The sequence below is a fragment of the Borostomias antarcticus genome (genome assembly GCF_949987555.1).
Source record: "Borostomias antarcticus genome assembly, chromosome: 4".
Taxonomy (NCBI): domain Eukaryota; kingdom Metazoa; phylum Chordata; class Actinopteri; order Stomiiformes; family Stomiidae; genus Borostomias; species Borostomias antarcticus.
In genome coordinates this window covers 12,034,018-12,049,017 of record NC_140237.1, presented here as the reverse complement: position 1 = coordinate 12,049,017, position 15,000 = coordinate 12,034,018, and the positions used below count along the sequence as shown (strand labels likewise).

The 15,000-nt window shown below is 45.2% G+C and overlaps 1 protein-coding gene across 2 annotated transcripts in view; it reads right to left on the bottom strand.

Moving 5' to 3' along the window:
• LOC311307872 (mothers against decapentaplegic homolog 3) overlaps positions 1-9,445 on the bottom strand; it is a gene marked incomplete at both ends in the record, with an annotated part of 42,684 nt that extends 33,239 nt beyond the window's left edge. For both annotated transcript variants that reach the window (XM_084436759.1, XM_084436760.1), the window contains one exon: positions 9,243-9,445. In XM_084436759.1, the coding sequence (XP_084292885.1) occupies positions 9,243-9,445 (203 nt within the window). The remainder of the gene's footprint in view (positions 1-9,242) is intronic.
• Between the last annotated feature and the right edge of the window lie 5,555 nt (positions 9,446-15,000).

Genomic DNA, 15,000 nt, shown 5'->3' with positions numbered 1-15,000 from the left:
CCCTCCCCCTCTCTGTATCTCACCCTCTCCCTCCCTCCCTCTCTCTGCATCTCACCCTCTCCCTCCCTCCCTCCCTCTCTCTGTATCTCACCCTCTCCCTCCCTCCCTCTCTCTGTATCTCACCCTCTCCCTCCCTCCCTCTCTCTGTATCTCACCCTCTCCCTCCCTCCCTCCCTCTCTCTGTATCTCACCCTCTCCCTCCCTCCCCCTCTCTGTATCTCACCCTCTCCCTCCCTCCCTCTCTCTGCATCTCACCCTCTCCCTCCCTCCCTCCCTCTCTCTGTATCTCACCCTCTCCCTCCCTCCCTCTCTCTGTATCTCACCCTCTGCCTCCGTCTGTCTCTGTCCTGCTCCAACATGCTCCTGTGTGACTGCGCAGCCCCAGAGTCCCAGAGCCCCAGACAGTAGCCCTGCCGTCAGGGGGGACGTGTGTGGGCAGGCTGCTCCTGGGGCCCTGGCCCGGACCCAAGACCTGCTCAAAGGCCTGTCTAAGAGAGAGGGAAGGAGGGAGGGGGGGAGAGGGGAACGCAAGAGAGCGAGAGAAAGAGAGGGGGGAGAGCAAGAGAGTTAAGGGGGAGAGAGAGCGAGAGACAAGGTGTGTGGAATCCACTACCCCCAGCTCCATCAGGCTCTGTGCATGCTTGCACATCTGTGCTACGCCCTGTACCCTTTCAGCAGACCAAGAAGCACATGTTTGATGACAGAAGGTAGGTCTGATACAGGGTCTAACACCAGCTGTAACACAATCAACTCATCATTGACTTGAAATGAAAGAGAGGCCAACAATGGAATTGACTTCCACTTTGAAACTAATTGTCTTTCACTGAAAACCAAATATACCTTCCTGAAACTCACCATAACATCAGAAGGGAAACTGTAATGTAATCTCTAACAACGTTCAGTCATTTAGCCAAATAGATACACAATAATTCTGCATTCCAGTTGCATCGGAGGTTGGGATATGGTGCCCGGGATGATGTTATATTCCAGTTAAATGCGTTGCAGAAACTAAAGGCGATTAGCCATTCTTAGCAATTCTTTGCGTATATGAACACCGTAGCAACATTGTCCACTGATGAAAGTTGGACAGTACTGTGTTTACGACTGATTTAATGAGACCCAAATAAGAGAGAAGTGCTCATAAACAGGCTTATTACAGCTTTCACTTATTGTTGCAGTGTGGAGTTGCCATCTTGACTTGATGTCAGCAGCTGACGTCACTGAGGTCGGGGTTAATTTTTTATCCTGAGTAAAATGGCGTAAAACCAAGTTCAGGTGACTTATTTGATGACAATTTTGACGTCGAACTTGCAGCATAAGTACTTATGTCGAGAGTAATTGAACAGACTTGTGAGATGTGGCTTATCGTTCTTATTGATGGTGAATTGTCACTCGTTCTTATTGAAGGCTTTACTGACAATAACTTGCATTGCCTTCAACAAGGACAAGTGACAAGGTGCATCTCTTCCCCACCTTCAAATGAGGGCACCACTTCTGAGAGAGGCACGCGTTCAAAGCTTTGAGCACTTTACTTTTGGAGGCCCTCTGGCTTTACATAGAGAAAGAGAGAGAAAGAGAGACAGAGAGAGAGAGAGGTTGTGGTGTGAGAAAAAGAAATGGAGAGAGAGAAAGAGAAAAAAGGAGAGAGAAGGAGAAAGAAGGAGCGGGTAGGGCCCTACCACAAAGCCACAAGTGCGCTCTGGAGGATGAGTAAGAATTTAAATTGGCCCAGCGCCTGTAGTTTCACTGTGCTACCTATTGTTTAAAAAGTAAAAACGACGCCCTGTTGAAAACCGCAAGAGGCAAGCTGGGCAGTTCGCCTGCCTTGCGCCACACATGGAACTAAAGCTCCACAGAATACCCCTCTTTGTTTGATAGTGTGACAAATGAAAAAAAGTGAGTAGGCGTAAATGTAACTAATAGTTATTAGGAAAATTTCAAGAATTGGTCGACATAACTGGGGCAAGAATTAAGCATCATAAGGGCCCATTCATACTCTACGCATTGTGTTTCCTCTGGGTATGAAATGAGATACAAATAAAGCTTTGATTGATTGATTGATCGCAAGCTACGTTAGTGCGAGCTACGTAAGCTACGCAAGGTGACGTTGATGCCTCCTTGTGTAGAAACGTGTCATGCCAAAAATTTTAACTTTACACGAGCGCAAGTGCTATTTCACACAAGCCGATAGGGGCGCTGACGCAAGGCAGAGACCCCCGCGTGCTCAGAGAACCAAAACACCAGCGTAGAGCCCGCATTCACAGCCGCGTCAGCGTAGCTTGCATAGAGTCTGAATCAGGCCTAACTGTTCGGTGACGCTGTCCCACTGGGCTGCATAATTCTCTGATGATTACATGACAGGAGATTGCTGCAGTTAAATCTAGGGCTGGGTATCGATTCGAATTTCAAGAATTGATTCGATTCCATTTCACAAGGTTCAGAATCGATTATCACGATTCAATTCGATACGATTCAATATCGATTCGGTTAGTGTTACTAAAACCTTGCTGTAACCTTAATTACATGACTGCCAAGTTATGCAACACATCAATACTAGGGCTGGGTATCAATACTGATTTCCAAAAATGAATGAATGAATTATTAATTCCTTCATTTATTCATTCATTCATTCAATTAAATTTTGGGATTCATGAATCGATTCAGAATCAATTAATCGATTTTTTTAAACCCAGCCCTAGTTAAATCCATTTGAAATCTTATCTAACAGAGCCAGGCCTCTGAGTCCATAGTGGACGCTGGCTGGATGCTGGCTGGCTGGACGCTGGCTGGCTGGCTGGCTGGACGCTCGCTGGCTGGACGCTGGCTGGCTGGATGCTGGCTGGCTGGCTGGATGCTGGCTGGCTGGCTGGACGCTAGCTGGCTGGATGCTTCTGATTGGCTGGCTGGATGCTGGCTGGCTGGATGCTGGCTGGCTGGCTGGCTGGCTGGACGCTGGCTGGCTGGATGCTGGCTGGCTGGATGCTGGCTGGCTGGACGCTAGCTGGCTGGACGCTAGCTGGCTGGATGCTGGCTGGCTGGCTGGCTGGCTGGCTGGATGCTGGCTGGCTGGTCGCTGGCTAGCTGGAAGCTGGCTGGCTGGACGCTGGGCACTGGCTGGCTCTAGGCACTGGCTCACTCTGTATACAGTAGCCTAGTGTCTCACACTCTGAACTAAGTCTTTGTAAGATTTCCTTTCCCTCACAGGGAAGAGTAACAATCTACAGCTATACTATTTTTGAGTGTGTGAGTCTATGGCACTCTCTGGTACTGGGACATCACATTGCCCGTTCAGTATAGTTAGGAGTGAACTAGTCTAGACTAGAGGAGCAAACGAGGGTTATCACTCTGTCTGAATGTGTAGTTCTGAATGAGACGAGTAACGAGAAGACAGGGTGAGAGAGAGGAGGCGGGGCTTATGTGCACACTTCAGCGGTGTGTGTGTCAACTAGGGCTGGGACTTTTGCCCAAAAATCATATTCGAAGTTCGTTTATTTATTAATAATAATATTCGAATATATTCGAATTATTATTAATAATATTTTTTACCATTAAATTCTTACAGAAAGACCTACCTAGGTTTTAAAATAAAGTTGTGCACATTCTGTCCACTAGTGGGCATTGTATCATAGGCAATATCGATAAGCAATGATGTTTTCAGAATGATTTTTTTATCAGATGTCTTAGTTATATCAAAATTAACTGCGAGGGGAGTCCCAGCCCAGCTGATAACCCTCCGTTGCGGGTTGGGGGGAAGCAACGGTCGGCTGGGATCCTGCCTCTCATAGTTAACCAGCAACTGGTCAGTGGACGGTACCAGGCAGCCTACGCTATGTCTGAATCAAAGAAGGTTATCAAACTAGCTGGCTAGGATCATTTAAGCATAACAATCCAACGGCTCCAACTCCCCCAAAAGAACCCCTCCACTGCACAAGCACCAACCCCAATAATAATAATAATAATAATAATAAGCACAAGCTACCGAGTGCAACGTTAGCCTTGCTAACGGAGATAATGCATTTGGAGGAGAGTTGCAGCTGGTGCTAAACGAGGCAAAAGAAGAATATTTTGTGGACTATTATCACATCCATTTCACAGTTGGGATTATACAGAAAGGTGAGGATCGAGCATGTTGGATGACCAACTCAAATGCCTGGCTAGCTCAATATTGTTGTGAGCCGGAGCCCGTTGCTTTCACTGGATGACTCGTGAAGCATGCTTCATTTATCTCGCATACTAAACATGTTTTCGTGGAGTAGTACAGGTATGTACTAAATCGCATGTAGTAGGCGAGTTGCAGTATGTACTATATAGTATGTAATATGGACATTCGGACACGGCCCAAGCTCCTTGGTAAGGGCTGGGTAAGGGCGATCAACCTCCTTGTTTACATTTTTACTTGCTTACCGATTGGCTATTTGGATCCTGCCGTCACAGTCATACAACGACTATTTTTTAGTAACTAGTTAGTAGTTACTAGTTAAGACAACGCCTAAATTGCCGTGGTGCAACCGAAATTAGACACCAAACTAATATGCGACTAACTAGTAGCAACTAAGAGTTTAGTCAGTGTTTAGGCATGACTACATGCTTGGGTTTATGGTGCGTTCCAGGCAACCCGTAACTCGTGTTTTTCCGACGTCCTACACGTGAAAATGCTCTGGAATGGCAGTAGCCTACATCGATCTGTACGAGTTCACGGGTGGGAAGTTACGGGTTTGACTGCCATTCCAGAGCATTTTCACGTGTAGGAGGTCGGAAAAACACGAGTTACGGGTTGCCTGGAACGCGTGCTAACTAACGTCACCTCCTACAGGAGCCCAGGTGTCCAATAGCCTTGCTAATGAGCTCGCGATTGCAACTTCACCAGGCGTGAAAAACCCTCTGAATCTGAATCAAAAGCAACGTTTGCTAGCCAACACATTTACAAAAAATTATGCCTATAACAGGTTCGAATATTAAGGGCTGCCTAATATTCGTTCGAATACCAGTATTTCTGTCAATATTCGAATTATATTCGAATCCCGAAGTTCGGACTCCCAGCCCTAGTGTCAACTGGCTAGGCTGTCAGAGATTTTATATCACATTACGCCCAAAAACATTGCAAATGTGACCAATTTGGTCGCAGTTTTGTACCCTGCATGCTGCGTTGCAGTTGCCTGGGAAGTACTGTAGGAGTTTGGAGTGGATTGACGTCACACCTGAGTTGACTGCGCTCCAGAAACAAAAGATGAGAAACACACTTTAGCCTGGTCTTTGTAGTTCTAGCCAAGTTAGCAATACCAGTTGATAACAGCACATTGTATGCGCAGAATAGCGCATAAACACCATAGCAACATTTTCCACTGAGAGAAGTTGGACAAGACAGTGTGTACAACTGATTCAATGAGACACAACTAAGACAAAAGCACTTATACACAGTCTTATTACAGCTTTCACTTATTGTTATTGCGCGGAGCAGAGTTGTGGTCGGATCAGATTGGGGTAATTTTTTCCCCTCCCGAATTCCACGGTGGAATTCCGGTTTGGGGGGGGGCGTTCCAGATTACAATGTTGCCGGGGAACTAGGAAAGTCCCATCCTGGTCCCGAGGCAACTGGAACGCAGTGTTAGCCTAGCGACCGCTAGCTCATCAGCTGGGATGATGACGATGATGATGTGATGATGATGATGATGAGAGGTACTAGGGAATTAATGTGTCACAAGTGGCGATTGCTCCTATAAGCCAGGGTAAGCCTGGCTTACCCATACAAATCCCCAAAAAAATTGTTTTGTGCGCCGACTTTCAGACTGTTTTTGACTTAAATGCGTCTTGTATTCTGCCATATCGCTTCATTTTCATCCGTGTTTAGCGCTTTGGTAGTGCTCCGTCTCCCCCTACTGTCTTCATGAAAATACAGTCCACGTTACGGTCCGTTCGCAGCTGTTTTACTAGCTCGTCATTCACTTAACATTGTAGGCCAGGTAAAATGATTCTGTCTTACGGAAATCAAGACCGAATGAAAAATCAACCAATCAAATTAGCCCACACATACAAAACCGCAGAAAATGTCATCATCAGTCGAAATGTAACCTAATCTGTCATTTGTCAAAATGCTTAAAAGTGGGCGTAGGGTAAGCCAGTTCTCAAAGTGCTTACATTGGAATTCCTATTGACATTTTAACATTGGGACGGTTTATCCAATCAAAACTTGTCATGACTGTCCCGTCATTCACATCACCTGTCAATCACATTACCCACTTTAGCTATCTAGCTAGCATCAATGAACATGGAAAATTGAGATCTTGAGTATTTGTTGAAAGTTGATTCCAAAATTAAGTGGATTAAATGCGTTTTGGTTACAATATAAGGTAGGTCTTTTGTGATTAATTACAGTTGTTATGGCTGTGCGTTTTGCCTTGTCTAGATTTAATCAGCACTCGAGAGCGTGAACTTTGCTTCCTGGAGCGGTGGGCTAATAGGGCTAGTAGCCTAGTAGGCTAGTAGTAGCCTAAACACTGATTAGTGAAGTAGGGGCATAGGCTATTGAGTGCTGTGCCCTAAGGGGTGTATTTTATCGTCCTGTCATTCCTCTTTGTGGTGCTTGGCTATTGTTGTCATATAATGGCCCTGTAGTTTATTTAGTGTGTCCCTAAAAGCCTGCTTGTTTCGGCCTAAATATTGCCCTCTTATTCGCTCGCTCTCAAATTATTGTCCTTTGTTGACGTGTTAAAAAACATCAATAGCCTAGGCTACTGTAGTTTTCCTGTATGTTTTTTACATATACAAATGCCACTGCTCAGCACCCTTCAGGTGCTGTGAAACCGCCCATCAGGGCATGCTTTGAAAGCGCACCCCCCAAAAAATTGTGCGCGCTGCTCGTGTGCTTCGTTGGTCCTGGCTTACCCGGTTCTGGGACCCACCAGACGCCACTGCCCCTCACCCCCGTGACAGGTGTGAGCGAGCAGCTGCTGTCAGTATCAGCCATGGGGGAATCAATAGGAGCATAAAGGTTTAAAAAGCAGCACATACAAAAGTGATGAGCTCTAGGTGCTGGACAAAAGTACCAAGTAGAAGGCAAAACAGAATCTGCAAACTAGAGATGCTCCCATGGACATTTATTCCCACCTCAGGGTGATGGGCACAAGCCCTTCTTCAGACATAAAAAAGCACAAGCAAACATTTCCTTTACAGTACACCCAGCTCAGGGTCACCTGGGAGGTCATGTGACCAATTAACCAATTAGTGTCAATAGACACCCCATACAAATATGTGCAGTCGAATTCCCACACAATACACATTATATGTACAGATATATACAAATAAAGCTCCATAAAACACTTCAAAAAGACACTGTGTGAGCTTACTCAGAATGTCATTGTCACATGACTAGAGCATCAGGTGTGAACCATCATGATGTCATGCAATAAACAAGAAGAAAATAAATGGAACCCAGTCCTGGGTAATCTAAAGGGGTGGTAATATTAACTCATAATGGACGATACAACAGAAATGCAGACACAGCAATTGAACAGTAGTATATAACCAACATATATGTGTGTATATATATATAGATATATATATACAACAATATCAGAGCAATCATATAAAAAAAACTCTGAAAAAGAACCCATGAACACACAGGGTATATCATCAGCCTGTGCACAGAGGAAGCTGAGCCAAGAGATCCCACACTAAAGTCACTACAGAAAAGGCAGCAGGTCAAAATCCTAATTTAAACCTTTTGGAGCTAGGATTCTGTCTTCCATAATAAATAGGAGCATGCTTCCAGAGGGCTGTAACCACCACTCAGGGCTCTTTCAATGGCCTTTCCCTACCTGTATTTGAACCAGCCAGGTAAAGCCAGAACACATTCTCTTTTTCAGCAATGACCTGGAGGAAGAATTTCAAGGGTCAGCTCATTGCCTTTCGGTTCCTTAGGGGATTGAAATGTGAGTGGGACAAGTGTTGAGGGATAAGGCATTTGCCATTAGTAGGCCGGATATTGATGAGGGTTAGGCCAAGGCTTATATGGACTGTGTGGAATGCACAACACTTGTTTCAGTGCCGGGAGTGCCTTCCTACATAATTTAGTTAGATTGCACGCATGACTGAGTTCATTGCTGGCATATCTGGAAGTGAGGTTTTGAGGGCAAGGCCAAAGATGTGTCAGGCTTTCGTTGTACAAAAACATGTAGCCTAGCATAGGCCTACTCACAAAAACACTGTCCAGTACTGACACTGGGTTGATTTCCTGTTGGCATGACAACATACAGTAGGCAAGCACAGCTCCCCTACCTTCAACGAGTTGAGTGATTTTCAAACGCACTGTTCCGATATACCATACAGAAATACTTAAAACATCAGAATTACACTTGCAGGACAGCAAATGAACAAATGTACAAACTGCTCAGCCCTGAGAGTAAGTTCTCAACATTAACTTTTGTTTGTAAACATTGCTATAGTCAAGGCTATATTAATACGTGAACGATAAATGCAGACTTCCAGTTCAGCTCTATAGGCGTTAGGGGGTGCAGCAAGCCAGTGATCAGTCAAGTGCCAAGTGCCACTTTGTCATGGGCATCTATAAGGTGCTTGACAACCTGTCGATTGATAGCACTGTAGGCCTACACTATATCGGGTGAGCAATACTCCGTTCACAGTCTCGCCTACGCACAAACCCACCCAGTATAGTAGAGAGCGCCCCAGATTAAGGCCAAGTTATATAACTTCGACTCCATTTGTGTTTTGCATTGCTGCCTGCCTGTGCATTGCACTAACGCCAGTGAATGCAGGGACGTGTACAGCTAGCGAACTGTCTCCTGAAAACAGTCTATGTAGGAGCAAGATAATCAAATAGAAAAAGTAACGTTACGAGCCTAGCCTGGTTGCTGTCAATGCTCACGGCATTTCTATGAGCGAGCTGGTTGTCTGGAATTGACAGTCGACCAGCTAACTATAGCTAGCTAGCGAGGGGACCAATGATGGCCAAAAAATAGCTAACCAGAAACTCACGCGGACTGAGTAGTTAGCTAAACTTTATCTCGAACGGCAAAAATTTAGTGCTACATGCATAAAAACAAAGCATGAAAGTTCCCGATGGGAATGTCAGCCGGAAGACTGGAATGTCATTCAATCGATTGTCTAGTCTCGCACAGCCCGCGAGTCAATGTGATGCTATGCTTAACGTTACCTTGATATGGTGAAACATTGGATGTTATGGTCTCGCCTACCTCGGTATGGAGATACATTATGGCACAGCCTACCTCGGTATGGTGATACATTTCGTGTTGATATTCTGGGTGGTGATGGCTTTCTCCAATTCATCCAGCTGCCCCGTTTTCTTCAACTTCTTGACAAGACTCTTCACTGCTTTCTCACACCATTTCTCATCCTGTCCGTTTTGTTCGCCCTTTTTCCAACCCAACAGCCTTTTGACAATGGGGGGAGTAAAAGGCAAAATTGACATCTTGCGTTCAATAAAGTCCTTCCAGTACCGATAAGTCCTTGGGGTTTTCAAAATACAGAAAGAAATCCTCTTCAAAAACAATGCAAGTAGCAAGTTATGGATAGTGTTTATAAAGAACATACAGTTTTATAAACACGTCGGTAAACACACACATACAAAGTTTGATTGTTTCGATTTTAGCACACTGCCTGCCTCGCTTGAACTCTGCGATTAGCGCACTCACTCCGTGGGCAGTGCTGTTGCACAGTAATGCACCCAGTAACACTCCGCGTTGGAATCTAGTCCTGTCTGCACTTATAAGCATTCTTCTTGCTCGCCCACGCTCGAGACCAACATCATTAATAGTTTTTGGACTGTTATTTTGTACACACAAATATCAGGAATAGCCCGATATACAATTTTGGATGTTGTTTGATGATTTTATCCAAAAAGTTTGGCCAAGTTCAGAGTCATCCGCCGTCAAAGGCTCCCGTCTGAAGTCTTCTAAAAAGTCTGCCTCATATGCAAATATATGAAGGACGGACCGCCCTCCGCTCTCATCAGTCTGCAAAGTAGACCCGTGAAAGCTGAGCAGCGGGCTAATATGTGCTGCCTTTGCGTTGCACGGTCTGCCCTTTTTTGCTTGGCTCTTCCAATTGAATTGATGATTTGATTAAATAGGCTAACGTTAACCCTAACCCTAACCCTAGTGGCTTGGTCCACTAGATTATGCATCAGGATATGTTCAGATTTATATAATTGCTGTTATAGATGCAACCTTCAAATGAAAGTTACGTCATCCATTTATCTGAACATCAGAGACAGTAAAATCCAGTGGTGCGCAATGGTGGACGGGGTAAGCGGGGGAGGGCGTTGGTTTTGTAGAAGCAAGTGGGCCTAATAAAAACATGATAAAACTGGCAGTGGCAATGGAGATTGAAGATAGTGTTTTGTGTTTCCATCCTTTTTTCCGGGGGTACAGGCCCTAGCCGTGAAACCATCATGATCTCGTGAGCTCACATTGTTGCACTCCGCACATCAGTCTGGCAAAACTCGATAGAGATCCGTTTGTGCCTGATCAGAAAACGATCGGCCAATCAGCGTTCTTTGAGGAAATACTAGCCGGGCGTGATTCAGGTGTGACGACAGCGAGAGAGCAACTGTTCATTCTAAAACAACAATGGCAGCTCCTGAAGAGGTTAGTGTGAACTGAATCTGAACTGGAAAGTATTTATTCATTGAAAGAAAAGAAAAGAACGACACTGAAGGCTACAGAAAATATGTTTTTGCTCTTCTCCCGACTGGCTTTGGTAAGAATTTGATTTATCTGTGAGACAGTGATAGACAGATGTTTCATCCAATCACCTGCCGAGTAGTTTTGAAAGTACTGTATCTGCTCTTTTCCCAAACAATTTCCAATGAAGCTTTCCCAGATGGTTGTGTGAAACGAACCATCTTAAATAGCACAGCCTACAGTATGGATATCCACCTGCCTGGCCTCACCACCCTGACTATGCCATCTCTAATAGCACATAGCCTACAGTATGGATATCCCCTAGCCTGGCCTCACCACCCTGGTTACCATCTCTTCACATAGAGAAACAGCATGTTAGATCACGTGATCATGGTTGTGAAGCCAGGTGGATATTTTAAGCAATTGACCACAAGAGGCAGTGGGTAACACTGTATTTTACCACGGCTGCTAGCTAATCAGAATCAAGTATCCAATCTCTCCGTTGTAGAACGGTGGATAGCCTACGTGCTATTTAAGTGCAAAATAACATATAAAAGGTGCGGAGCTGCAAGTGAAGCCACCTAGGAGAAAAGTCTTTTATCGTTCGGAAACTGTCTTCACTTCAGTGAGTAACAAAATAATCTGTAGATACAGAGATGAAGACTGAGTGACAAAAGACAAGCGCAATGAATGGTTCCCGGCAGGGCGGTCGAGGGAGCCTATATCCCTGAATAGTAGCTACCACCCTGGACCAGGTCTAGGCATGGCTAACAAAATAGCTAGCTAACTATTGAACCAGCTAGCTAGCACTCCATAGTTTTTGGCAAAAAACTTCTGGAACCTCCAGTTGTTCTCCCTTGTGCAGGAGTAGGTCTCCAAAAGGTAATTTTGTGAAATAGTTTTTCACCAAATAAATTATATAAATTATTCAACGTATCTGTTTTCTATTGTTGCTTGCTGTCAAGTAGCCTTGGATAACATTGAATAAAGTGATACTGATGACTGAATAGAGGCGGGACTATTAATCAGGGGCGGCTGTAGCTCAGTTGGTAGAGCGGGTCGTTCAATGATCGAAGGGTCAGTGGTTCGAATCCCAGCTCCGACTGTCCACATGTCAAAGTGTCCTTGAGCAAGACACCTAACCCCAAATTGCTCCCAATGAGCAGGTTAGCACCTTGCATGGCAGCTACCGTGAATGGGTGAATGATAGTGGAAAAGTGCTATATAAGTGTAGTCCATTTACCATTTACCATTCAGAAGATTTGATTGGAAAGAGGATTTGAAAGCATGCTTCTGGCCAATGGGATTGGGGAGAAGCCGGAGGTGAGATGGCCCCTGTTTGAGGCGTCATGACTAAGCACAGTGACAAAAGCCCCCTGTGGCTCACCCTGGCTTTCCCATTCATTTAACATGACATAGCTTATTTTCAAGAGGTCAAACAGAGGTGGAGATCATGAGCACTGAGAAAATTCTGAGAGGAGAGTAGAAGACTATTTGCTTAATATCATGAACACAACAACATTGACTGGAAGAATCGGCCAAGCACCTGCGCATGTGTTTCCCAGGTTTCCAGGGTGTTCCTGCGCATGAGTGTTTAGCAGGTTTCCAGGGTGTTTCTGGACACACAAGGACTAGAGGATGAGATCAAAAAAGGTGTGTGTGTGTGTGTGTGGGGGGGGGTTATATTGTCATATTTTCTTCTGAATTGAATACACTCATGAAGCCATGTCTTTGATTCCTACGAGGCTGGTAGTTATAGTTGACAGGAAATAGGAGTGTTATTTAAGAAATGTGATAATGTTAAACAGATGTTTAGGTCTAATATATGCCTGTTGACTTCCACATAGCAGCAGTTTACCATAGCACCCGATCCCCTTCGTTTAGGGATGTATATGGTGTGTTTGAGTCCAGTTGTGTGAGAGTGTGTGCTGCTCGTACTGCTGGGGTTCACTGAAAATGAGAGACCCTGACGGGGCTCCCCAGTCACTGCAACGCTATCTCTCCCACAGGAGAAGAACTCTAGAAGTCAGTGCTATAAGTGGTGCGCTGGTAAAGCCAAGCATGCACACACACAACCTGCCTCAGCCTGTTGGGCCAGACTGGGGTATTGTAGAATCCTAGTTCAAGAGAAATGTTAATTTAGTGACACACACACACACACACACACACACACACACACACACATACACAGCAGTATTTGTTGGCTGTAAGTAAAGTGTAAGAAAAACATGAATAATCGATTGACCGATGTTCACTGTTCACTGTCACATCACCCAGTCTCTGCACTGTTTGTAGCTTGAACTAAAAATACAGCTGCCTTCCAGCTCAGCATGACAGCTCCATTTTCCTTTTATCTATTTCAGTGAGACATGAATGTATATTTTTACTTCAACCTGAGGCATGGCCAGGCTGTTCCTTTCATACTTGCAGCCGAAAGATCCAGCAAACGTTTTATAAATAGATTTCCAATAGGAGGATAGGATAGGAGGGCCTTTAGCTTGTAGGACTTCTGTGTAGGTCACAACCCCCCCCAAAAAAAACATTCTGGACAAAGGTCTTGAAATAAAGAGTTCAAAACGGAATTTTATTCACAACAAGCAATAAGAAGACATAATGTCTTCTGTATCGTCTGAATACAGTAAAGCAAAAAATATTGAAAATGCAAATGTTTACATTTCAATGTTTTCTGTAAAAACATGTTGAAACAAAATGTGTGTATCCAGTGTCCACTCTAGGTCCTCTCCAAATCCAGTTAGCAGAAACAACAATAACTCTGGGTCTGTAGGACCCATCAAGCTCCCTACGGCTGGGAACAGCATGGATAATAAGAGCGCTGGCTACCTCTCCCCTCCAGCTCTCTCTGCTGTGTTGGCAGGTCGAAGAGGGAGAGCGTGTGCCGCCATGTGCCGCGTGTTGAGGCCCGTGTTGAGGTCCGTGTTGAGGCCCGCCAGCCCCAGCATGCAAACTCCCAGCACCTGTTTGTGCCCTAGGGGACTGAGGTCGGCCAAGACAGCTGGTTTGGTTTTGGAGTGTGGGACAGGGCGATGAGGGGTGGGGGATGGGGTACAGATGGGCCGCGATCGACGACAGGACTCTGAACGGGGTGGGAACGGAGAGGAGGTTGAGGAGGAGGAGGAGGAGGGCTGGGGGTGTTCCAGGCACAAAAGGCACGCAGGCAGAGCTGAATGGGTAATGACCATGTAGAATCCGATGGATGATAATGGCATTGTGCTGGCCCGGACCTGACCTGGGACGGACCTCAGGGGACCTGAGCAGGGGGGGTGGGGAGGGGGTCTGATGTCAGCTGTTGTCCCAGTGGAGGATAAGGGCGCATAATGAAAGGAAGCAGGGCTTTGTACGGCTCTGATAAGATGAGAACACAAAGACTAACACTGATCAACACTGAGCAACTCTAACACTTTCAGCTGTGCTCATTCACTCTACCGCTGTGCTCATGTTTCAAACAACAGCTTTAAATCTGGAATTGATTTTCCACAGCTTGAAGCTGAATGGTTTTTCTTGAATATCACAATGAAAAGTGAAAAACAACTACTTTGCAGTGGTAAGGCAACACTAACATTTTACTGTAATAAGAGCCCCTTAAATTGAAAAGAAAAGTCTCTAGACATAAACAAAGTAAGACTCACAATCATGTGCTCAGCAAAATAGTTTTTCATTGAATGAAATGAAATATATTACACATCAATTGGTGCTGTCTGGCATTGGATTAGTGATGGATGATATCATCTGCAATAGTGAACCTTACTTTACTACCTGTTATCATTGACAAGGATCCCAGATGTAGAACACTAAATCCAGTGGCAGTCAGCTGGCCATGAATTATTTCCTGTGTGTGTGTGCGTGCGTGCGTGCGTGTGTGCGCGCGTGTGTGCGTGCGTGTGTGTGTGTGTGTGTGCGAGCGTGTGTGTGTGTTTACAGTCTTACATGTGAGGCACCACAGGGGTGTTATTTCAATCTGTTTAACTAGTTGGAGTTGAAAGCAGAACGGTTGGGAGCATCTATCAGTGTTTTCACAGAGCTCTTCAGCAACACTATGACACAGAGCCATCAATCTCTGGGCATGAACTCAAACCTCTATGTATACACACACGCACGCACACACACACACACACACACACACACACAAACACACACACACACACACACACACACACACACTCTCTCTCTCCTCTCTTTAGCTCTTTCCCTATGCCCTCTCTTCCCTCTGACAGGGTCCCATTCTTTAGGCAGTGAGGGTGGTGACTGACTCGCACTGTTTACACTGGGTCATCATTTTCAGTAAGGAAGTACTCAAGTCATACTTCCTGCGTGACAAATCTTT